The sequence below is a fragment of the Oculina patagonica genome, chromosome 10 (assembly GCF_052425735.1).
Source record: "Oculina patagonica isolate OP01 chromosome 10, crgOcupat, whole genome shotgun sequence".
NCBI classification, from domain to species: domain Eukaryota; kingdom Metazoa; phylum Cnidaria; class Anthozoa; order Scleractinia; family Oculinidae; genus Oculina; species Oculina patagonica.
The window spans coordinates 1,318,417-1,344,423 of NC_135767.1; the positions used below are offsets into that span (position 1 = coordinate 1,318,417).

General features: G+C 40.0%; 2 protein-coding genes across 2 annotated transcripts; one reads left to right on the forward strand and one right to left on the reverse strand.

Moving 5' to 3' along the window:
• Positions 1 to 66: 66 nt before the first annotated feature.
• Positions 67 to 25,621, forward strand: LOC144667145 (dynein regulatory complex protein 11-like). The gene is made up of 30 exons (XM_078528537.1): positions 67 to 191; positions 1,901 to 1,991; positions 11,664 to 11,750; positions 11,851 to 11,909; positions 12,441 to 12,531; positions 13,719 to 13,838; positions 13,921 to 13,971; positions 14,737 to 14,792; positions 14,970 to 15,054; positions 15,519 to 15,590; positions 16,114 to 16,176; positions 16,719 to 16,766; positions 17,374 to 17,471; positions 17,940 to 18,024; positions 18,323 to 18,346; positions 18,720 to 18,839; positions 18,950 to 19,025; positions 19,759 to 19,834; positions 20,278 to 20,350; positions 20,529 to 20,600; positions 20,731 to 20,807; positions 21,161 to 21,253; positions 21,421 to 21,518; positions 22,092 to 22,291; positions 22,730 to 22,813; positions 22,970 to 23,069; positions 23,186 to 23,263; positions 23,673 to 23,821; positions 24,760 to 24,849; positions 25,354 to 25,621. The coding sequence occupies exons 1-30, from the start codon at positions 181 to 183 to the stop codon at positions 25,471 to 25,473; spliced, it is 2,547 nt and encodes an 848-aa protein (XP_078384663.1). The 5' UTR covers positions 67 to 180; the 3' UTR covers positions 25,474 to 25,621.
• On the reverse strand, positions 3,846 to 8,131 carry LOC144667518 (uncharacterized). Its single transcript, XM_078528945.1, has 2 exons — positions 6,121 to 8,131; positions 3,846 to 4,932 (listed from the first exon to the last, which is right to left on the reverse strand). Exons 1-2 carry the CDS (start codon positions 7,923 to 7,925, stop codon positions 3,957 to 3,959), a joined length of 2,781 nt encoding a protein of 926 aa, XP_078385071.1. The 5' UTR covers positions 7,926 to 8,131; the 3' UTR covers positions 3,846 to 3,956.
• Positions 25,622 to 26,007: the final 386 nt, after the last annotated feature.

The window sequence follows — 26,007 nt, forward strand, 5'->3', positions numbered from 1 at the left end:
AAAATCCCGCTTTCAGCGGTATTTGATAGAGAAGGCTCATGCGCAAGATGTTTGATAATCGTTGCCATGGTGACTTGCGCGGTAAAAAATTTGGCGATGGAGGAGGACGGTTTCATTTTACACTTGTAGTTTGCCTGAGATTTCTACAAATGTGAGGGATTTCTTTAAAGCCTCTCCATCATGTCACACAGGTGAGATTCCAATAACAATTTCTACTGTTATTATGGAGCACAGATGTGAGATACATTGTGTTATTTTTCCAAAAAAAAAAGGGAATCTTGGCGCGAAGATCGCGAATGCACAAGAATTTGATTAAGCTTATGTTTTGGTCATAGTGAAACTTATAATTTCTTGATTACACGCTTTTGGATCGAGGTGAAACGTCTTCTTGAATTATTAAGAAGTTAATAATACTGACAATGTTTTCCTAATTCCTAAAAGAGTTTTGCAAAAGGTGTTTAACGTTCCAGACAGCTGTCTGATCTTGACCAAGATCGAGATTGTTGTTGTCATCGAGTGTTCTCAATTTTGGACAGCTAATTTAACTTAATATTTTAACTGAAAACCTATAAAATCGTGAATGATAAAGTTAATATATTGGCTACATCTGTTAAACCGTTAAGTTAAATAATGAATCTGTGAATTGTTAGACTCAAAAACTTGCTCAGATGCTTGTAAACAAGTTAAAGTTTGCATTCTGATCTGCTGTCAGCTGTCCACAGACCTGTCCTTGCCCACTGTCAGCCCAAAATATTGGGTTATTACCATTCAATATCGAGATTCAATCCAGCTCCTCTTTTGCTGAGGACCACATATTATAGTTATTACAACTTTGCTGCAGAATTCTTTGCTAAATTATTTGTCGTGGGCTATAGCTTGTACCAAACACTCCTTGTACAGTTTTGAATACGCCTTTAATTACACTTTGCGTAAAACCTTGCGATTCACTTGGATACATGTAAAACAAAGAAAATGTAGAATAAATAAACTAGAACTTGAAACTTAACTATAATACGGAATACAAAAATTGAACAAGAATCGAGAAAATACAAGGAAAAACGATTACTTACAAGATCTGTACAGCAACTCGGGATAAATGAAAACTAATTTACAACCAAAGCATACAAAATTTTATACTGATTTGAAAACAAACAATAGCGCTAATGAAGTTACGAAAATTAACAATAAACGATTACATAATACTATGCCGAGAAACTAACTTGCAGAGAAACACATAATAATGAGCTACGCTAAACAAAGAAACCAAAAAACCGAACAAAATACTGACGAGAATCAAAAACTAATTACAACGCAAACACGAAAAAATTGAACGCTCGTGGCTACATAGCTATTCAGTCAAACTTCCACTAACTGATGCCTCCTGTAGACAGACATTTCTTGTAAACAGACACTTAGTCATGGCCCTAGTCACATGCAAGCACTGCATTTTTTACCTTCCATAAGCAGGCACCTCTCCTGGCCAAGTGGACACTTGTTCAGTTCTGGTCCTGGGGTGTCAGCTTATGGGAGGTCTGACAATATTATGCATCCAAAAAAATGCTTTTGAATTTTTCTGCATAAACTTACTTTGTCAGAATAATATAGAATAATGTGTTGTTTACAGAGAATATCCATACCACCCACGAAGGGATTTGCCCTATGACCCCCCACCCCTCTGGAAATTCCAATTTAGCTTCATACATTGCTTTAAAAGTTTTGGGTCTTTGTGACCCCCCCTCCTTCCCCCGAATTTCCAATCCCTTCTGTGGGGGGAGTATGGATATTTTCTGGAACCACACAATCATAAAGTAAACCAACTAATGTAATATGCACCAGTAGTATCTCTTTATGTTCGATTTTAATCTTTTGTTAACAAAATGAACTGTTTTTGATTATTTAGTTATTATGGAAAGCAGTGGGTGGAGTCCCAGGGGGGTATACTTGACCTGTTGGAGATTGAACTGCCACCTGAACCTACCAAACCAGAAAAGGTATTTACTGCAGTCAGCTGCATTACATGTACTATATACTTTATACATGTACAACAACTGAGAGAATTCTTTTACACTCATTGGTCAAGAGCTATGGTTGATGAGAGTATAGACCGTGAAAATAATGCAAAATTTAACCTTATGTAAGAAATATTTTGGAAAATGTGAGAAGATATTGCCACTTTTCCAGGGTTGGAAATGAGCGCTCGCCCACTCGCCCAGGCGAGTGTGAAGACTGTCGGGCGAGTACAAATGTAATTTGTGATAGTCGTAGATTAGCATAAATTACTGTTTTGCCGGCACGGACCAGAGGGTTGGGCGCTGGTTTGCGGTGTGCAATGTATAGTGGGATTTGAGTTTGTAATAGGTGGCCGTTAGGAAGGTGAGACATTCTACGGTCAGCCTTCGCCACGTTTTGGTCAATGTTTGGTTTTATTTTTATTTCCTTTGTCATCCGTGGAAGCAGGCTTACGCTTCGTTTTGTTTAAATATTTAGTTCTTCTATTATAATTGTATCACTGTAAAGATCATATATTTCGAAAAGTATTTGTTTACAGTATGTTAGATAAGAATACCCTAAAACCCCAAGGGTTGCGCCACTGCCTTGGTCGGGGGCACACGTTCCCCGTTTTCTCCACTTGCTGGTTTTTAGGGGTTTTCGTGTCCGGCTCTGGTGCATTAAGTTTTCTAATGCTATTCATAGTTTGTAATTTCTTGTATTATCTGTTGAGATTGAATAAACGGGACGGTGGCTCGGCTGGCCAACGCACCCAATTTATAACTGAGATGTGTGTCCGGATATGTAGTGGAGGCGAAACAACATGGATCACTCGCCTGGTTTATATATTTTTCGAAATAAGCATAACTTTAACTTTTCACTTCAAAATAATCCACACTGTCCACAAGCCGATAGCTTACCAACATTTTGAAATCTCCAACAAAGCTGCGTTCGAGTTCGTAAACAGAAAAAAAGGCAGGCTTCCTTTTGGTGATTGTTACATGATGGACATACCTGTACAAAGAAAGACCTCTGGACATAAAACACACTACAGTAGAACCCCGGTAACTCGAACTCTGAAGGGAAATGAAAAACAGTTTGAGTTAGCAGGGTTTCGAGTTATCGCGGTCAATTGAATTTTTAATTTGCGCGGCAAGTTCGGTATTTTCCGATTTCCCACCTCTTTTTCTGCGCAATTTCGACACTTTGCTTGCAAACTACAGGAATTTGGGAAGACATTTCAAATTAAAAACTGCATTTCAGGGCTGTCACTAAGGGCCGGGGGCCGGGGATTTTCCCCGGCTACAACAAGTTTGAGCCCCGGCTACTTTGATACAAAACCAAAACATGGAAAGTGAAAAATACATCAAACAACAGAATTGTGAATAAAAAACAAACCAATAGTTTATTAATTCAAATTATTTTCACCTTTTAAAGAGAGCGATTGACATTTCATGTGAGGCTGTGATTGAAAACGCGTAAATATTGAACAATGTCATCTTCCTTTGAAAGCGCGTGATTTTAAGTTTCATTCGGATTCTCTTGTTGTCGGAGATTCCGGCTCCGCGTGAAAATGTCATCGTGTCGGGAATGCCTCCAATTGTTGCCCAACAAAAACTCACGTCACTTGTGAACAAAACTGATTTTATATTCACTACTTCACTTCACTGAGTTGATCGCTTCACAGAGTTCGCATCACTGATTTTCATAACTACAACGTGCAACTTATTACATAACTATCTGTCAATCAAAAATCTTAACAATACTCGGACCCAGTCTCCGACACTCTCCCCCCATATCGGTCCGAAGGAAAGATATGTAACTTGTCCTTAATACAGGAGACTGGGCAACAACAACAACAACGGATACTGCAAAATACTTAAGACAGTCACTAATAGGACCTTGTATAACGAGAGTTCAATTCATGGTTCAATGTCAATATTAAATTAAAGTTCTCAATGTCAGAGTTATCCTGAATTCTCCTCGGCTTCTGCAATTTGATGGATTCTTTCCTCAGCCCGCAAAGCTGCCTGTCTCCTTGGCCGGAAAACAGTTGCATCAGCATTAAGAACCCTGGAAGGTGCACGGGCAACTGAGTCAGAAGAAAGTTCCAGTGGATAAAGGTGCTGCACTGCTCTTTCGAGGAAACTCTTCCCTGATCGCAACTTCACAGCTCTTACCACTCCGTCTCTTCCTGGATACAGCTCCTGAACAATGCCAAGAGGCCACTTTCCCCGGTTTTTGTCCTCAGACTTTAGGATCACTACGTCTCCAACAGCCAATGTACAGGGCTTCCCTGGATGCTTGAGGTTGTGCCTCTCTCTCAGGCTACGGACGTATTCACTTGACCACCTTTTCCACAGTGCGTTCTTGCATTTGCTAAGATGTTTAGCTCTTCGTCGCAGATCCACATCGTCAACGTGATGTGGTTCCAGGTCTGGTAAGATGTTGCACTGTGGAAACATCATGGAATTAGGGGTGAGGATTGGAAGTGCCACATCATCCTCCACATAGCTAAGAGGCCTATCATTTAAGGTTATCTCCACATCAAGTAGCACTTCCTCCAACTCTGCCCACGAAAGGAAACCACACCCAATGGTCTTGTAGAAGGCATTTTTTACTAAACCGACCATCCTTTCAAATTGCCCACCCCACCATGGGGCGCGGCTGAGGTTGAACTGCCAGATTATTTCATTCTCAGCAAGGAACTTGTTAAACTTCTCATCATACATAGCGTTTCTCAGCCACCGTGCTGCACCAACAAATGTCGTTCCATTGTCAGAATAAATCTTCTCTGGTCTTCCCTTCCTTGCAATTAACTTCTTCAGACTCAGAATGAACTCTTGGGTTTCCAGTGAGGGCACTAAGTCTAAGTACAATGCACGACACAGAGAACATGCATACAACACAATGTATGCTTTAGCTTCCACTTTCCCATGTTTCCTGTATTTGATTGGCCCTGCATAATCCACTCCAACTACTTGGAATGGGTGAGATCCTTGCGTCCGATCTACTGGGAGGTTACCAGGTGGTGGGTTTGCTGCTGCTCTCGCTTGAAACTTTTGGCAACCATGGCATCCTCGGATGGTTCGCTTTGCTAGCTTTCTTAGGCGTGGTACCCAGTGGTGTCTTCTCACACTTGTCATTGTCAATCCAACTCCCCCATGGAGAGTGCGCAGGTGTTCATGGTGCACTAACTTCTGGGTGTACAGGTGTTTGTCTGGGAGGTATATGGGATACACACCCTGTATCTTACCACGGCACTCCAAAATCCCATCCTGGTTAGGTTGCAGGTTTAGTTGTAGACGGTCATCTTGATAGTCACAAAACTGTTGGGATCTCTTCACCCAGAACGTATGCTGGTTCTTTATCTCTTTAGTTGTCAGTGTGCCACTTAATTTCTGGTTAGGATTGCGTGAATTGTACAGGAACCTGGAAATCCATGCACAAATGTTTATAGCTTTGTTCAGTTCAAACTTTTCAAGAACAGCATCCAGCCTGTCAGTGACATCCACAGCAAGCGCAAATAATTCCTTGGTAGCTTTGGCTTCAGCTGTACTTCCTGCAGAGGGTTGGATAATTTGTTCCGGTGGCCAACGTTCACGATCTGCCATCCACTCTGGGCCCTCCCACCACATCTCACGATACTCAACACTACCACCTCTGCTCGCAAGATCAGCCGGGTTTTCTTGGGTAGGGACATGTCTCCATGTAATCTCTGACTGAGCACGAATCTTCTGTACCCGATTCTCCACAAACTGTTTGTATTGTCCTCCACCATTTATCCAAAAGAGAGCCACCGTACTATCTAGCCATCCATTCAGTTCCGTGACAGGCAATCCCTCCATGGCAACCTTCACATTCATCAACAAATTTGTCACCATATGAGCTGAGATTAACTCTAATCGGGGAATTGTTAAGCCCTGCTTGGCTAGCCTGGCCTTTGCTGTTACGAGCCGCTGAGTGATGCCTGATTCTTGCCTCACAACTGCATACACTGCTGCACCTACGCCATGGCTGCTTGCATCACCGAAGCCGTGTAGCTGAATTGCTTGGATGGGCTCCCTGTGTTCCACAAGGGCCCGAGTAATGGCTATCTGTTTGGGTAGACTCTGTTCCCACCTTTGCCACTTGAGTTTCAGAGTGCCCGTCAACTCAGCGTCCCATGCCAACTTTTCACAACACACATCACGATACAGACACTTCCCCACCAGAGTTACTGGCGAAACAAATCCAAGGGGGTCATAAATACTTGCAAGCTTGCGAAGAACACCTCTCTTGGTTGGGTCTGCTTCCCGCTCAGGAAAGGATATAATTATCTCATCACGTTCCTTGTCCCATCCCAGTCCAAGTAGACCTGATCCTCCTGCATGGGGTTTCACGAGTTGCTGCTTTGCAAAGGTTCCCTCTTTATCCACTGGTGGGACAGGGTTCTCTTCTAATTTAGGCTCATTTGACTGCCATTTGTGTAATGTGAAGGTTGCATCTTCAAAAATCTCGATAGCCTGCTGCTTCAGCTCCCTTGCCTTTTCCACTGTCACGCCCCCACTAATCAAGTCGTCCACATAGAGACTTTTGCGTAGTTCAGCCACTGCATGTGGTTCACGTGCTTCCCAGGTTTCCAAGTGGTACGTGATCACACCTCCTAGAAGAAAAGGAGATGGTGCTAGGCCAAATAAGGCTCTAGTAAAACGCAATGTCTCAATCTCTGAGTGTTCTCCTTGCTTCCAATGAAACCGCAGAGCATCACGGTCAGACTCTTTTATTCGTACTTGCAAAAATGCTTTCTTGAGATCTCCCACAACAGCTACAGGATGTGTACGTGACCTAACCAGTACATTCCACAATTTGTTTTGCAGTGGGGGCCCTGGGTACAAACAATCATTCAACGATACAGCATTGGGGTGGGCCTTGGCTGATGCATCATACACCACACGGACTTTCGTTGTCGCAGCTTCTTCTCTAATGACAGGTTTATGTGGGATGTAGAATTCAACTCCTCGAGGCTCTTGATCAGCTGCTTCCACTACACCTTCAGCTTTCTGTTCTTCGATGATCTCACTGTAGGCCTGTTCCATCCCTGTTCGTTCCAGCTTGCGCTTTAAATTCTCTAGTCTGCGGAGACTTCCTTGTTTGTTAGAAGGGAGTGGGGGATGATTGCCCTTCCATGGCAACGCTGCCTCATACCATCCCGCTTCATTGCGTGACAACTGTTCTCGAAATTCCATGTACACTTCACCTTGGTCATGCTGTGGTGTGTCCTCAAGTCCCAACACATCTAATTTGCATAGTTCCTCATAATCCACTTGACTGGTCTGTGTAAGAAGCATGTGTGTAGTATCGATTTCCTCCCCTGGGGAAAGAATGACCCATCCCAACTTGGTGCGTTCAGCCACAGGTTCTCCCTGATTGCCAATCCGTGGTCGAGTGTCAGTTTTGATTCGAGCGAACACCCCAGCGCTTAGAATAACATGAACTGGAAGTAATGGTTTGGTGTCTATGTCGTCCATTTCCACGCCCTTCAAATGAGAGTAGGTTTTCATCAACTGTTCATATCTGGGATTTTCCAGGCTAAGGAGCTCTCCTCGGTTTACTTTAGTGAGATTGACTTCTAAACTGTAATCCCCAGACTTAGACGAAACAGTGCTCTTGTAAATCTCCATTTTCGCTGTGGTAGAAGCCATAAGCATCACAACCTTTTTGGGCTTGATCTCTGTTGGCCGTTTTCCCAGCAGGTCCAACAGCTTGGCAGAGGCATAACAGCTAGATGCACCAGAATCTAACAACGCACGACATTCAATTCCACCGACTTTAACCACCACAACAGGATAAATAACCTTATCATCATCAACCGAAGACATAACACTCTCCCCCTTGGGTTTTTGATCAATGCAGATAGAAGTGTGATGTCTTCTTGAACAGAAATAACATGACATTTTACTGGTACATTCGGCCGCCCTATGTTTAGGGCCAGTACAGTTAAAGCAAAGTCTTTTCTCCGCCAGAATTTTCTTCCTCCCATCAAGAGTAGTTACGCGCGGGCAGTCAGAACACCTGTGCGAGGTATCTTCACAGTACACGCAAACACGTGTTTTGGCTTCTTGTTGTCGCGTGTTGTAAACACGTGAGGGCGAGCGATCACGTTTTGGCGAGTCAGCTGAATTTGACTCCACAGGATTTCGGCGAGTCCACGACTTCAAAGCTTCGCACAATTGCAGAAAGTCCCAACTTTGCCAGTTCTCATCGTTCCTAACCAAATCGCCACGAATTCCAGACAATTTATCGATCGTGAGGGCTACATTTCCGTTGACTTCACTTAATTTTCCCATAGTTTCGAGCGACTGAACATCATACAACAACCGTTCGTAAAATTGATGTATTTTTCGAGGCTGGTTTCCGCTAATCTTCGGCAAATCCAAGATATCTCCCACGTAGGCTTTCTCCACTTCGCTTGAATTACCACAACGCTCGCACAAAATGCCCTTTGCCCTCTCATAGCCATCGGCGGTGAAGGGCAAGCCGTCGATGCTTCTCCTGACCGTAGGCACAACAAATTCCTTGAGATAGGAAAATTTTGTAATAGCAGCCATGCCAGACTTGTCGATTCCTTCGGTAAATTGGCCCCAAAACCTTGTCCAATCGAGGTTAGTTCCATTGAACTTCGTAATTGCAAGCTTCGGTAGTTTCGCCGCAGTGCCTTGATTTCCCACGTGACTTGTGTTTTCCTTTGCGTTTGACGATTGAAGTCTTCCTAGCTCCTCGTTGTATCTGACTTTCTGTTCCAATAGCTCCTTTTCGAAGGCTAACTGCTCCTTTCTGGTTTTATCAACTTGTTCCTGATCGATTTCGCTTAGGCACGTAGAAATGTTGTCCATATCTTGGTCAACAGCCGCTATATCCGCCTCTACTCCATCACACCACGTGCAAATGTCGGCCATTTCTTCCCCAGCGGCAATTTTTAGCTCTTCGACTTTTCGCTTTGACTTTTCCACAGAAGAGACGACGGCATGTATCGCCTCCTTATGTCTCTTGATACGGTTGCTATTTCGAGCCGCTAATATGGCTTCGGTTTTGTCCCTGGTTATTTTAAGTTGAGTTAATCTCGTCGCTAGATCACGGTTCGCAGCATCCATCTTTCGTTTTATAATTCACTGTAGTTTTTCGGCTCTTTTCCTCTTGTTTGAGGACACTGTCCCGTCGGAGGTGCCACTTTTGTCGGGAATGCCTCCAATTGTTGCCCAACAAAAACTCACGTCACTTGTGAACAAAACTGATTTTATATTCACTACTTCACTTCACTGAGTTGATCGCTTCACAGAGTTCGCATCACTGATTTTCATAACTACAACGTGCAACTTATTACATAACTATCTGTCAATCAAAAATCTTAACAATACTCGGACCCAGTCTCCGACAATCGAAAAAACGGAGGGCAAAAGTGGATAAACAAATAAAACTGGATCCCTTCTTATCTTCTGGCTGTGCTTTAAGGTTAGATTATGTTTAACTGAAGAAACAACAGTTTAGGCTTCAGCATTTCTCTTTCGAATCGACAAGTGACCTGAATGATGCATGAAGGAGATTGCACAAGACACATGTGGCCCAGTAATAGTCACACATGGACTTTCCATAGTTGAACTATGAACACTTTCCACACAAATAAAATCGGCGATCAGTTAACTGTAAACTTGCAACATTATGTGTGTTCTCCTCTTGCCTGTTTTAATGCTGTTTAATCAGCTACAGTATGTTGCCCTATTACCGGACACTTTTTGCACTAACCGTAATATCTAACCTCAAAACAGCACTTACGAGCTGAAACTTACCCACAATGTAGCTTCCACTGCTGGTAAGTAGGTCGTGGAGTTTTATCTTCTAAATCTCTTTGGCTTCTTTGTAATCACGGAAAGAGTTGGTCAAATTCGGTGCCCTAATTCCGGACGATCGTTACGAGGAAAATACTCCCTTTCTCTCAATCATAGTCGATATACGAAATTGTTAAGTCGAAGTGTCCGGAAATAGGGGTGTCCGGGAAATAGGGCAACATACTGTACATGTCAATAAACACAATCAGTCAAACAGGGCTCATATGTTCTGGCTATTGTTTTCAATAAACAAAGAACTGTATGCATAATAAATGTAGGGGGCTGTGCGGAAATCTTGCCAATTTCTCAAAGCAATGGTTTTGGTTCAAGAAAAACAAACAAAAACAAACCAGTTTGACGTTCCCAACACGTTCCCGACGCCATGTTTTTTTGTCTTGGTCACGAGCTACTTTCACTCATTCCCAGTCTTCCTCAACTTCTTTTTTCTGTCACGCCATTAGTCACAAGTCAGGCTGTTTCAAATCCCATAATAAACGATAACTTTCGAAAACTTGTCAGATTCTTGTCGAATAGTGTAGGGAAAGAGAAAGTTGTAAGTTACCATGGCATAAAAATTGAATAAAAACAAATTCGTAATAGGAACAATTTTTGTTGTTTCCTAAACCCTACCCCCCCCCCCCCCCTCCTCAACAACCTACAACAGAAAAATCTTGTCCCCCGGCTACATTTTTCATTTCCCCACCTACTTGAAAAATTAGTGACAGCCCTGCATTTCAACTTTTGAAGTAAGCGTGCTCATGATTTTATTGTGGAGTAAGGTCTATTTTTGGCAATTTCATTGAAGAAATAGATTGCAGTCTGTATCGCGATCGACCACCACGTTGGCACGATGAGTACCGTAATAATTCGATTTAGCGCCCTCCTTCCAATAAGCGCCCCCTTCCGAATAAGCGCCCCCCTTCAAATGTGTTTTTGTAAATAAGCGCCCCTATTCCAATAAGCGCCCCCATTCTAATTAGCGCCCCTATTCTTATAAGCACCCCTATTCTAATAAGTGCCCCTATTAGCTCCTATTGTGGATAACTGGCCCTACTGAAGTCATTAACGTCAACTAGATAAACTCATAACCGTTCACCGTACAGTTCATGTACATATTTACTGCTAAAATGAACAATTATTTTAAAAGTAACTGAACTTTTAACAATTTCTAACTGTTACAGTTTCTGTTGTTGTTAGATACATTTGGTTGTTTCTCAAAAAATTAAATAAGCGCCCTGTCCCGAATAAGCGCCCTGTCTCGAATAAGCGCCCTCCCTTAAGGTGCCAAAAGTAAATAAGCGCCCCGGGCGCTAAATCGAATCATTACGGTATTGAACGTGATTTTAAATTTAAGTTATATATTTTATTTTTTGTGGGGGGAGAGGGGCTAAATTTTCCTTTCTTTAATGGAGGAGACTGGGTGAGTGCAATTTGAAGGTCACTCGCCTAGTTTGCGAGTGCTCCGAAATTTTAGTTTCCAACCCTGCTTTTCTAAAAGCAGAATCCAGCAAAATGTGCAAAACATTTGGGACAAAATTCGCCAGACATTCCTCTGCTTCAAGTGCAAAACTGCAAATGAGCTTACAAATGTGCACATGATTTGGCACTGATTTTCCAGTACATTTTTAGTGTTATTGTATAAATTAAATCAACCACATTTTTCCATGGTGTTTAGGTCTTTATAATTTATTATTATATCTATATTTGATAACTGTTAACGCTGATCATTATTGTTTAAAAGTCGAAAGTTTTATGGCGCAAGCAGTAAAACGCAGGGACATAACTGGTTATAACTTTTTTATTTAACAGGACCGCATTGCAGCTTTTCAGATGTTTGCTGTTATGTACATCAAATATATTCAGATATTTAGAAAGATTGAAGAATGTTACGATCAGGTACGTCGCATACACAAATTACAGACTGAGCTATTTTTGATATAGAATGTCTTTACAGAATTGTCTTTTATCAAATAATGACCTGTGTGTTGTTTTTAAGGTGGTTCATCCCCAGAAGAGACGAGTCCTTCGGCATTTACTTGATGGTATCATGGGAAGGTAGAAAAAAATTCATCTTCAATTGTTTTAGGCTCTGGTTGAATTTAAAATCTAATTTAAAAATCTAAAATGTATTATGAATTTTTGCTCTCAATCCCAAAGAATATTTTGACCTTCCCTACCATACACCATACTTTCCTTGACATTTCAGTGGACACTTCCAAAAGACCTTGCAAAACTATAAATTAAAGAGGAGAAAAAAAAACCAACAAACAACAAACAAAATGCCTGAAGTGTTGTGTACATTTATTTTTAACTCACAGTGTACTTTTTGTATGAATCCAAGGAAAACAACCCAAGCTTTTTCTCAAAGTGAAAGGGATAATGCTAGCCTCATCTTCAATGAAGTTATGGGCCATTTGGCTGCAATTTTTTTGGTAAAGACAAAAATACATGCATGTGTAACATCTAACAGTCATTTTTGGGAATTTTGGAAAATCTCATAAAGTCAATGCAATAATGGGTTATACTTGTAAAATATTTATCACTTCAGTGGGTAATAAAGGTTTTTTTTTACGATTTTTTCTGCAGGATTTTGGAACTAAAGAATGAAATGGTGCTTTTGGAATTCTCAGAGTATCATTACTTTGATGATGTACTGTCAGATCTCAAACTCACACCAGTAAGTTACCAGCTACGTTCAACGTAGTTGGAGCCGTTTCAGAGCCACCTTAAATTTTCGAAAATTTAAGGTGGCTCTGAAACTGCTCCAGAAAATTTTTTTAACTTTGCAAAAAGTTGTATCTTAACATGCTGATCATTATTCAATAATAAAAAATGGGGGTCACTGGACTCGTTTTTATGTAATAAGCATTTAAAGCTAAAATTAAAGGTGTTTTTAACTGGTTATACCATTGCTATGGTTACAAGTGACATCAGGAAAATAATCACAATTTGTTTGCCAATGACTGGGTATTTGTTTGATACCATTTTTGTAGCAGTACGTAACTGATAAATGTTTGTACATAGCATTGACCCATCAAAGTATATAACGGGTGGTGAATGGTCCTTAAAAAAATGCGTGTCTTGCAAAATTTTAGCCAAATTTCAGGTGTATCGTCGTCTCGAATTTTTCTTTGACGCCTTCTCGAAGTCTCGATTTCTTTTACAAGGCTAAAAAGGTCTTGGGCTCGCAGAAAAGATATCATTCTTGTTGTCTCGCAAAGTCTCGCATTTACCATTCGACACCCCTTATATAAGAGCTGGAATGTACTGAAACTGCTCCAGAAAATTTTTTTTAACTTTGCAAAAAGTTGTATCTTAACATGCTGATCATTATTCAGTAATAAAAAATGGGGGTCACTGGACTCGTTTTTGAGTAATAAGCACTTAAAGCTAAAATTAAGGGTGTTTTTAACTGGTTATACCATTGCTATGGTTACAAATGACGTCAAGAAAATAATCACAATTTGTTTGCCAGTGACTGGGCATTTGTTTAATACCATTTTTGTAGCAAAACATAACTGATAAATGTTTGTACAAAAGAGCTGGAATGTACTAAAAACTGTTATGAGCTCCTGAAAGGGGCTACGTCACAGTATTTGAAGTCATTTTTCTGATTGCTTTTAAATCGAAGGAAACCTCAAGATAATAGTTTTCCAAGATAGAAAAACACCAACGAAGAGACAAATCCCGAAAGTAAACAAGGATGGTTTCAACTGACAAAGATTAAGACGAATTATGAGCAACAAACTTGAAAAAATTTGCCAGTTGAGTTGTCTGTGACGTAGCCCCTTTAATAGCCAGTTTGGTTTCCATTCTCTCAGTGCAGCTTGATCAATATAATTGTGTTTGTCTTGTTTGCTGTAGGAGGACATAGAAATTCCTATTCCAAAGTACTTTACGTATGAGAACTCTAAAGTGCTGCAAGAACGGGAAAAGATGCTTGGTGGAATCCTGGCAAAAATGGGACCTCAAGAAACAACACTGGTGAGCATAGTCATTTTGTGCCCTTTGTAAACCACTTGAGGAAACTGGGTATTAACTTCAGCTTTATTTTTTTCTCAATTAGCAAAAAGAAGAGATACAGATGACACTTGATGATGCAATCAGACTTATTCAGGTTTGTTAACAGAATTATACTACAGTCGAAGCTCTCTTAATGGACACTCTCGTAAGCGGACAGTTCTACTTATGGCCGCCTTGTTTGAAACCCCGTTTTAACTCCCATACAATTGCCATTCATCACAATGATTTTACTAACAGTAATTACAGTACCATATTTCAGTGTTTGTGTTGTCGTCATCCACGTCTGTCCGGTATTGTTAGCTGGGCATGCTCCCGTAAGCTGCCATCTGTCCCCTACACCTCTAGTGGCCGCTTACGAGAACCATTCTCCTAAGCGGCCAGCTCCAGTTACAGACACTTTTTTCGCGCCCCGAGGGTGTCCGCTTACGAGAGCTTCGACTGTATGAAGCATCTTAGGTCAAGCCTATTAACAAGGAATGTGTTATGGGTTTGGAAATAACTGAAAATATTTCATTAATGCTGCCTCTATTACACCCTGATTTGCAATCAGCGCCTTTGTAGCCATTATGTATGGGTCACTGCACAGTGTACAATGTACCACATCCTGAACAAGTTTGAAATTATTATGTAATTTACAACTTGTTCAGGAGGTGGTATCATTACATGTTTACCTTTATCCTGCTGAGTACCAGAGGCTCTTCATGTGCAATTTCCAGTTTCGGTCAAGTCTTTGTGACCTGCATGAAAAGCCTCTTGACCAGAGCGCTATTGCTTTGATATCAACAGGCCAATGTAATCTATCTATACAATGTGATTATCAACATTTTAATAAACGTTTTAAAATTTGGAATTTTTCTAGGTTCATGAGAGAGCTAGACAAGGAAGATTGAGGGCAAAATTCATGAGAGAAATCAGGTTTGTCATTTAACTTGAGAAACAACATGTGACTGTACTTTTCAAAACAGGCACTGGGTATCCTGGGGTGCCTGTTTCCTCTTTCTCTGTGATACTGACCCTTTCACCCTACAGTAAAACTAATCAAAGATGAGTGTTATAAATGAAATTATCACTTTTGCTTAAATTCTTTTATAGACAACAAGAGGAGAGAGAACGTCAGGCTCAGTTACGTGGAGCTCCGACCATGGATCCTGATATTGCAGCTACAAAAATTCAAAAGGTTAGTGTGTGATAATAATTATATGAAGCTAAAAAATAGACAAGAGCATTCAAGTTGACAACCTAAGTGTACATGTTGCAGCAACTCACATTTTGATAGCTTTCACTCGGAAACTTATTGCAGTTTTCAGTGAAATGCGAACTCTGAAATTCAATCTTCAACCAACGGTTTACGCTTTTTGCTGCCGTCAATCATCTTAGCGGACCTCTCGGGAAACAGAAGCTCACTTCAATCGGGTCAAAAGGTCAAGTCTGTCAGTTGTGATTGGTGGATTTGGATCCATTTTGTTTGTTTCTGATTTTCATGGTTCGTTGGCTGTCGCCATAATAATGATTGACGGCAGCGAAAAATGCAATCGTTAGTTGTATTTTGAATTTCAGAGTTTGCATTTCACTGAAAACCGCAATAATGGTCTACTGTACTGTAATGTCTTCTTGGTAAACTTGTATTTAATTTCGTTGTAGGTTTGGAAGGGTTATTCACAGAGGAGAAAAACCAAGAAAATGAGAGAAGAGGAACTGATATTTGTTGGAATGGTAAGTGACAAACTTGTGTTTTGTTTTTGGAATTTTTTATTTACTACATAACTGGTGATATGCAATTATCATTAATAATTACTCAAGTCTACCACTACAGGCATAAATTTTGTCATAAATAATGTGTGTTGCTTTCAGAGAATAAGAAGCTTTACTAAGAAAGTCAAAGTAAACATTTCATATTTATATAATTATAAGTGTTTTAATCCCTAAAAGTGGAGGAATTAACAAGTTTGACTGGGAGTCAGATTTCATTTAACCCAGATTGTGCTGCACAATTTAGTGATTTGAAGTATCAATATAACTTCAACACACATGTACACGTAGTGATAAAAATAAAATTTAACTGACTTTTCTCCTTTCTGGAAATAGTTTTGTACAGTAAAGGCATAAAACTTTAGGGAAGATTAGATTCTTTATATTCTTGCTGCTATTCTTGTAACAAATGCAGACATTTAAGCATGACGTACATGTAACAATGTGCAGTAAACATCTGATTGACAGCTGTCAAATGTTCTTTTAGGCTGCGCCGCCTGATCCACAGGATTGGAAAGACACACCAATGTATTCAGCCAATAAAACTGAGGTATATATGGCTCACTACCACACAACTATACTACTCACGTACCACACTTATAATGCTTTCAGTTTCCGGCCTGGGGTTTTTACATAACAAAGGTTTATATGAGAAAGCTGCCCCCTCCCCCCTAAGATTGAAACCCTTACCCCTTTAATGTACTATTTTTGACAGAAATTCAAAATGGCATCCCTTTTATGTACAGGTAGATACAATAAAAACACTGCATCCCGTTTCTTATTTTTCACTTCAGTGACCCCTTAAAATATTCGATGAATCAGCCATTTGGTGTGTCTGTTGGAGATATTTTGAAAGGCCCCTTCAAATATACTTTTTTTAAATTTTCCCCACCCACTTATAAACCTCCTTTCTGAAAAAGGTACCCCTTTCAGGCAGAGGCTCTGATCCCCGTATCATAATTTATTTGTAGTCCAGTATAGGGAATACCTGAACCCACCCCAGGTTTCCAGCTTAAATTCAGTGATCTTTTATAATAAATGATTGATAATTATTATTATTATTATTATTATTATTATTATCTCTTTGTCTAGGAGCATAGAAGAGTTGTACAGGAGGAACATGAAAGGGAATATCAACAGGTGAGGCCATGTTTAAAATTTGTTATTATTACTTCGTTAACTTTTTGTCACTGTAGAGATATTTTTTTATTTCCTGGTAACATCCTGTACATATTGTTGAAGAGAGTATTAAGCTTGCCCCTGACTCCATTTTGTCTAACAACTAGCCCAAGGTTTCTATTAGCATAACCCAGCTGTCGTCTATTGGCAAAACACAAGATCTGATTGGCTACACAGGTGCTGTCTATTTAACAATTAGACAGCATTAGCTCCAGGTTTCTATCGGCTGATAGTTGGCAAGAGGCAAAGCCCCCAGTAAACTATCAAAGTCAACAGACTGACAGCCAGCTGTCTTATTGTTTTTATTTTAGTATAACTCAGAGACTTATTTATTCAATGAAAAGTTCAATGAAAGCAATTCAATTATAGTTTTGGTTTGTTATTTTGGCAATGTTATTTGCGCATGTTCCCAGAGGAGTCGCATGTTCCCAGTTTTCATCAGAGTCTATCGAATATTAGACCTTAAGTCTTGAACTAGATCTTGAGCAGCCAATTATATTGTAAGCTTGATCACTGGGTAAGTTATGCTTATTCAACTGAGTTATTATTTCTGATCACTGTTTCACAGGCACTTGTGTCCATAAAAGAGAAGATTCGTGAAATTGAAGGACCTGACGTGAAAGAAAACATGCAGGATCAGATCAGACAGTGGTTCATTGAGTGCAGGTTGGTATCATGATCATAGTGTCATGTACTCAGACATCTGTTTTTCAAGTCCTATTTTGAACTTATTTATTTTCATCATCATCATCATTGAACATCATCATCATCTCTGTCCTAATTCCCGTTTGTTGGCTCCCCCCCCGTGCTCTGTAAGGACCAGTATTGCAATATAAGCAACATTTTCTCTCAACTTGTCTTGGAACATTTTTGCTGCAAGTTGTAAAGTTTTGTTTGCACATATAACCCCCCGTATAGTAATTGCAAGTTGTGGCAACATGTTGCACAAAGTTGATCTCATGCCTTCTACTCCACCTGGTAGGGCTTAACTTTGGCCCATTTAAAAAGAAAAAAAAACACAGGGTAGAAGACATGAGTTGTGAGACAAATTGAAAGAAAATGTTGCCTGTATTTCTGGACCTTTATAATAATTATATACAGCTGGTATTTAATTGTTTATTTTTTTTTCATCAGGGATAAGACAGGCAAGTTTCCTGATTATCCAGATGATGATGAAGGAGGCTCAGCTGCAATTTTTAAAGAGAAAGATCCTTTGGAGGTAATATGAATTTTTAGACTAACTATAACTCCTCTATTCCTGACGCTTATTATCAAAAGGAGTTAAAGTCCACAAAGAAAATTCAAATAAACAAATATATGTAAAAATATCACTAATGTACTATAATCAAGTTAATGTTAAAATTATATAGGCAAATAATAGAGCAGCTATGGACAGGAAAGGGATGGAGTGGAAAAGACTGGATAGAGTGCATTTTAAAACTTAGATGAGTGGATTTTGATGTGTTTTTTTTTTGTGATAAATAGTTGTTAATCTTCTCTAATTAATTTCTTTTCAGATGGAGAAGGAAGAGGGACAAAAGGTAAACTAATTAAAAATAGCTCATTAAATGTGAGCATGCCTGTAAAATTATTGTTATAATGGAGTGATGGTAGGATGGAGGTGTCAGTTATGTACTGCAGTGTATGTAACTATTTCTATGGACACAACAACAAGAAAAACAGCTTTTATAGTGCAGTGATCAGCTCTCTCTGGTCCAATGTATAAAATACACCCAAGGCTAATTTTTGGAATTTTACGGTAGTTTATCATTATTGTAAAATTTGGAAAAAAAAGCCCTGGGGTTATATTTGCTTAACATCCCTTTCCGATGGTGATTAATTTGTTGTAAGTAGAATAATGTTCTATATGGCATTCCAGGGATTGTAATGCTAATTTGGATTATTTTATCACAGGATGAAGATGGAGGAAAGAAGAAGAAAGGAAAGAAGGGAAAGAAAGAGAAGAAAGAGAAAAAGGACAAAAAGGATAAAAAAGGAAAGAAAGGAAAAGGGAAAGGAAAGGGAGGAGATGAGGTGAGATGAACTGCAACTGAAACAGCCAGAGCTATTTTTTATTATTATTATTTTTACAGGAACTTAAAAAGCTAAGTTACCGGTATGGTTTATTTTGAATTGTTTCTTAGGAGGAAGAGGAAGGTATAAAAATGCAAGTTTCAAACTTTGTGCCAACTGTGAATGAAGCAGCAGCCACCTACAAAGGTGAGTTAAAAATGTAAATGTAATTTATTTACCACCGAACACAAAAGAGCTTTCAGAAGCTTATTGGAAAGTGCAAGTGGATTGAAGATTGAATAGGAATTTGGAGTGTTGTTTTTTGTGTGGGAGAAAAACTGGAGAACCCAGAGAAAACCCCTTGGGGCAAGGACCAGAACCAACAACAAACTTGTGCTACATAAGATGACGGGTCCAGGATTCGAACCCACTTGTCACTTACTTTGGTGGAAGGCAAGTGTTGTCACCACGGCACTACCCCTGCACCCCATGAATGTGACTTTCAGGAAAGTGATTGAGATTTAAACATATCAGTTGTCATAAAGTTTTGATGGTTAGTCACACAACTTTACTTAATGGTTCTTCCCACCAAAAGGAGGGGAGCATTCTGTGACAGAGATCTATAGACTTTCTAAAAGTCCTTCAACACGCAGTTTAGGTATGTCACATACTCGCAATCGTCGCTTCGCAACTCACTGCGTGTAGCTTTACAAGGCTTCTTGGGTTGCTATAGAAGGCGACTTGAAGCAATTCTATGACAGACTATTTGATTGTACTGTAGATTACGACTTATTATTCTGTCAATGACAGGAAAAAAATTTCATCTTGTATATTTTCTACTCACAAATCCTCCCAGTTAGATAAAAGCTGGCAAACAAAAAGGCTAAAACTACCTACATGTACCACTCATAATTCAAACAAAATATCTTGTTTAATTCAGATGTGTGGCAGTACAGAGATGAGACCAACAACTTTGAACAGAAGCATGACGCAGAACTGATCAAGGAGGCTAAGAGGTGGGATATATTTTCTTTAAATTTAATGTCTTTCACAGATTTTTGGCTGTCATTTGAGTGCTTCTACCTTGACACTTTATAGGTATTTAGGACTAGCTCTTTGTTTCACTCTGTCAGGATTGTAGTTTTGCAGCATGCGCACGTAATTTACTACTCAAAGTGTCAATTCGTTACCAAAGTACAGTGTATTTCTAAATTTGAATTTCTGTATTGAAAATTGATTGTTCTAAATTGAAATATAAATTTTAAAAGGAGTCAAACTACCTTATTGTTACTTATTTTTGCGAGACTTAATTTACGTATGTATATATATGAAATATTTCGTTTTCGCGAAGTAACAATGAGGTACTCAGAAAGCCTAGGTTAATGTCATTCCAGCTTCAGACGAAAAGGCGATTTATGAAATGTAATTGTCAGCTAAACCTTTTTGAATCTCTTTTTAGGATTGAAGTTGAAGAAGAAATTCGGAAGCAGGTTGATGAACTGATGCGACAAGAGCTGAAAAACTTGAAAATGGTTTGTACTAGAAACTGCCAATTCTTTAAATATTAAGAACACAGACATTGCAACTGTGGAGAAGAACTACATTGTAGGCCAAACTTTAGTGCAGGCAAAAGAAAACTTCAAAAGTAAAACAAAAGTTGGTGAAAATTGGTAGAGTAGTGTAACGTTTCTGGTTGTTTTTGTTTTAAAGGCTGTTGATAGAGAGAAAGGAGGGAAAAAGGGAAAGAAAGGCAAGAAAAGTGGAAAGAAAAGCGGCAAGAAGGTAAGTTTGAAATATCAAGAACTCTTATAGTTTTTGTTTGTTAACGAGCTGAGCAGGTTAACACTTGAAATTTAACTTGTGGGGTAGGTTTCTGTTAGTGTGAGTCTTGAATTGTTTCTCATTTCTTTAGAAAAAGAAGAAGAGTGGAAAGAAAAGTGGAAAGAAAGGAAAGAAAAAGAAGAAGGAGAAGGATTTAACGGCTGACAGGTCGGTTGAAAATCTAAATTATCTTTAATGTTTCTCATACATTTTATGTATGGGTGAGTTTAGTTTTTTGTCAAGAGGTCGGTTATCGACTGTCTCTAGAACCTCTCCTTTTGGAAAGGAGCAGAGGAATGAGAGGAGGGTCTGAACTTCCCACCCCTGCCCCTTCCTTAGTGCTTCCCGCCTCTGTCAGTGTGTTCTTTTCTCTCGCAAAATATTACACACTATTGTCTCTTTTTTCTCGCTAGCCCCGCCATCTTCGAAATCCCAGAGCTTCCCTTCTATTTGTAGTTATGTTAGACAGATGTAGCAAAAATTGATACAACACTGATTCCATCATTATTTCTTTCTTTTAGAACTATGGAGTCGCTTTATGAAGAACTGGTCCATGAAGGAATTTTAGTTCGTGCTCCCAAGCTAAGACTTCGAGATTACACTGGAGAATACAGGTAGAAACAGACATGATCCTAACATAGCTTTTAATAATAAAATGTGTTGTCTTTTGCGCGACAGTTTTAACTGACCAATCACGCGCATTCTCACAGCGCGCGTACAAGAAAACAAGGGAAAATGTGTGAAACCCGATATTTATACACTGTTGCTTGTCTTATTTTAGTTACCTGGGTACCACTCTCCGTCAGGCTAACATTGAGCCTATGCCGTCCATATCTGATGTCAGACGAGTCATCACAGAGTTTGCTATACTACCCTTAGGTAAATATACAACTTGCAAGTCAGTACTTTTGGAAAATAAAATATAATGTATAACACATTGGTTTTCAGTTGTTTGATCAGCCTTAAATTTTTAAGTTTGCTTAACTCTTGGAAAAAGACAACAGAAATTGGCTGCATCGTACTATTCTTAGCGCTCAGCTTAGACTCTCGTTTCAGATCAAAGGAAAGGCACACGCGAAAACACGCGCGCGCGCTCACACGCTCACACGCTCGGGCACGGGTTGAAGGACCTTAAAGTTGTAGCGGCAGTCCCACGTGCGTTAGCGAATCCCCATACCTAAAGCAATTTGGTAAACCCATGGAGCTGAAAAAGTTTGGTTTCACGCGATCGTCCGTCCGCACGTTTGCTGTTGCTTCTTCACGGTAAAAAAAAAGAACATGAATAAAAAATTTCAAAGCCCTGAGAATGGTATCATCGCGTAGATTCAGAATTAAATTAAGGACAAAATAAACAACTGTTGGGCTCCGCTTTAAGGCTTGGCTAAATCTATCCATTATCGTAGCAAGACTACAACAGTAACAAGGTTGTTTTAATGTTTTCTGTTTCTCCAGGATCTCAAGCCGTACACGAGAAGGCGCCTTTAGTGAAGTCCGTTCTCATTGCGGGCCCGCGAGGCGTGGGGAAGAAAATGTTGGTTCATTGTATCTGTACGGAGACTGGGGCCAACATGTTCGACTTGACCGCTGCTAACATCGCGGGAAAGTATCCGGGGAAGGCTGGGCTCCAGATGATGTTACACATGGTGTTTAAGGTATGCTCACGTTGTTAGTGCAGACTCGCTGTTTAGATATAAATTATATAGACATAAATTTTTACGTGATATTTCACGTAAAAATTTTAAGTTTTAAGAACTAACACTTTCAATACTAAAATGTTGTCCTGTTATGAACTGTTAGCTACTCCTTTTAATATTTAGTAAAAACAAGAATGTGCCCCTGAAAAAGGCATGCTTATGGGGGTATTTCATCGTGAAAAATGAACGAAGGAAAAAAGAGCACACTTCACGAGAAGCGCGTAATGGTTGGGATTATCTTAAAAAGAGTCACAAAAGCTGGAAAAATGAACGGCGTTTAGTCTTTACCAGGATCACGGTTTGAGGGCCTTAACTGCACCCTACCAAGGACCTATTTAGTACACATTTACCCCTGCCCCAGTTTATAGTCATACCTTTTTCTGTTTTACCGTGTAGGTGGCCCGTCAGCTTCAGCCCTCAGTCGTATACATTGGAGATGCGGAGAGAACCTTTGTTAAAAAAGTTCCCAAAACGGACAAGGTAACTCGTATAATTGTGTTTATTTTCAATATCTTGTCTCGAATGGTTGTTCAAACAGAAATCGGTGGTGCTTCCACGCGAAATTCGCACGTATCTTGTTACTTTCCACTTTGTCAAAAATTTATTTTTTATTCATGTTATTTTTCCTGTTTGTAGACTGACCCCAAGAGACTGAAAAAGGATCTCCCGAAGATTCTGAAAACTCTTAAACCTGAAGATCGAGTGCTTATCGTGGGAACTTCTCGAATGCCTTTCGGTATCCTTTGAACTATTTAACTGAAACAAATATAGCAATTTAATAATTAAATTTTAATTAAGAAATAGAAATGCTTCGTTCTGTGTCTTGCTGTTGTGTTCCTTGACTGAACCAAGATGGTGAGATTAAACCATTCTGTAGCTTGTACCAGAAAATTCTACTTCTACCAAGACCTGACTATGCCTCTAGATTCTGTAAGTATACTACATTTCTTTTTAAAACCATAAATCGAACGATAGTCTTAAAACTAATCGAAACTAACCACCATATTTCTCTCTAAAACCAAGAAGCTTTTTTGTTTAAAGAGCGTTTTATAAATCCCGACCACTCAGAGCGCGATTTCTATTCAAATAGGCCGATCACAGCGGAGCTGGGTACCACGCGTCAGAAAACGGCGGGAACACATGCTGAATTGTGTTATGTTGAACAATACAGTAGTAAAGACCTGTATAATCATAAAAGGCATTAATTCGCCACAACTATTGTTTTTTGCGATCAAACTAATTTCCAACTCAATACAGGTCTATCGGATATGCTTGTAGAGCTCAGCTAAGCTTAGGAAGCAAACTTTTAAAACACTGATATTTTGTCTTGGATTTTTAGTGCTATGGAAAACACTGGTCGCAAGGTACGGTGGGCGTGTAACGGAGGCGTTAGACGCGAGTTCGCTGGCCAAAATAACTGACGGCTACACGCCAGGTCACATGGCACAAGCCATTCAACAGATTCTTACCGAGAGACGCATTCAGCAGGTGTGTAACGTAAGATTAACATTTTAGAAACAAGGTCAATGCCCTAATGACCAAAAATAAGAAAAAATTTGTGGGTTTTGTTTTTAAAAAATAAATTTTTTTTGGGGGAGAAAAAAAAAAGTTTTTGACCTAATTACGTGTGAAATTATGCGTAGTAACGATGTAGGTAAAGTCTGAAACTGTCCGAGCCTAAGTGGCCCATACAGCCGGAGCTTATCTGTGAGATCTTGCCCCGGGGGGGGGGGGGGGGCCGGTTTCCGTAGCATTAAGCGACTAGGAGTATTGCTGCTCCCCCCTGGATGGGATGCTAGTCCATCGCAGGGTTACCCCCCAGCAGTAAATTCGCCGGTACCCATTTATACACCTGGGTGGAGAGAGGCACTGTGAGAGTAAAGTGTCTTGCCAAAGAACAGAACGCAGCGCCCCGGCCAGGCCTCGAATCCCGGGCCGATTATTTCGACTCGGAGCCGAGCGCGCTAACCATTAAGACCACCGCGCGTCCCACAAGTAGTAACGATGTGCAGTACTGCAATACTAAGGAATCAGCCAAAGTTGCGTACGCAACTGCAATGGTCCTTCATTAATGGGTAAGGGGTAGGGCTGGGGTGGCCTCCCCGTCCAAGCTTTTTGGTCCCCCCCCCCCATCTTTAACCCGCAGTTCTAATGTATAACATTTCATATATTCACTTCCATCTTTATCTTCTACGGGTATATTACAAACTCACAAATAATGTAATCAGCTTGATAGCTCAGTAAAGAGCGCTACACCACTATCCAGTCGGATTTTTTTTTTCAGGCTTTTTTTTTTTGCAACTGCTTAAGTACCGTACATATAAACTGCGATGATCCTTCATGCATTACTTGTCAAAGTTACTGTCACAGTTCACAAATGCGATATATTTCATGCGTACCTTATAACACTTTTATTTGCACTGTAGCTGTCAAAGAGACCCTTGACAGCAGTGGAGTTCGTGGCACCTTTGGCTCGCATTGATCCAATTTACAAAGAGGAGGAGGAAGCTTTCAAGGTGAGGCGCGAAATGACTTAACATGAATATCTTGTTTGAATCTGGAAAATCCGGTCGGTTTTGCCCCTGTTGTAGCGGTTTTAGTGTACAAACAGGAAGTTATTAAGTCTGGGGCAGTCACGTTCTTTCTTATGGAGAACAGGCGCTGCGCTATCAATCTGCCGTTGTAGCCTGTTCGAGACGTTCGGTTAGTTGGAGCGCAGGGAGGAACGGCAAAAATAAAGAACGCATGATCCCCCCCCCCCCCCAAGTTCTCGCCATTATTTTCAGTCACTCGCTTTTCTTCGCGCTATCTGGCTTTTCGCGGTCTGCAAACCTGTATACGGTTTTTATATTTTACTATTTAAAATAAAGTAATACCACGTCTTTTTTAAAAGGGGGAAAATAATTGCTTTAAAGTCGACAGACAGACAAAACGTCTGAGACAGACAGACAGACAGACACTTGCTGGCCGACTGACTATAGCTTGCCATCTTTAAACTATTTACTTGACTTTCTTTCCAGACATGGTACGCCAAGACGCCGTTGGGGAAAAAGCGAGCAAAGGCTGCCGCAGGAGATGACGAGGGAGACAAAAAGGGAAAGAAAGGAGGAAAGAAGGGAGGAAAGAAAAAGAAGAAATAAACACATCCCAACAACGTAAAAGGACGGGAGTGAGTTTCTGAAGTCAAGAATTTTCTATGTGCTGTTGTAAATATGCCAACATGTGTGCACTAAGGCAGACTGTAAATAGTGGAATTGTAAACAATTTTAATAAAATATCCTATCCGAATTTGCTTTGGTTTTGCTTCACTGCGCTCTTCCCCGAGATATGATAAACCGCTTTCTGTTTTTATTTAGAGAACCAGACTTCTAATAGTTTGAGTTTGTAACTAACTTTTAAAACCGCTTACATTTTTCGGGACAATATTTAGATAGAATGTTTTAAAGCGCAGTTAAACCAAACAGTAACAAATCGATGTGCTATGTTCTCGTGGCTTGCCCTTACGTGACGAGCTAGTCTTGTTCGCAGACATTGTGTGGGTTGTCATGCACCGTTTATCTCGAGCCCTGCGTGACAATGCAAATAACGGTGACAAGAACTCGTTTTATATAAGTGAAAAGAGCAGGTCAACAAAGTGTAACTTGGCTAAAAGTTCACACCCTTGGTCGAAAACT

Excerpts from the sequence above, each read along its gene's own strand:
- LOC144667518 (XM_078528945.1), bottom strand. The coding sequence starts at position 7,925 with ATGTCATGTTATTTCTGTTCAAGAAGACATCACACTTCTATCTGCATT. Across the intron at positions 4,933-6,120 it reads ACGGGCACTCTGAAACTCAA|GAAACATGGGAAAGTGGAAG; the intron begins GTGGCAAAGGTG and ends AATCAAATACAG.
- LOC144667145 (XM_078528537.1), top strand. Across the intron at positions 1,992-11,663 it reads AACCTACCAAACCAGAAAAG|GACCGCATTGCAGCTTTTCA; the intron begins GTATTTACTGCA and ends TTTATTTAACAG. Across the intron at positions 19,026-19,758 it reads AGCAGCAGCCACCTACAAAG|ATGTGTGGCAGTACAGAGAT; the intron begins GTGAGTTAAAAA and ends TGTTTAATTCAG.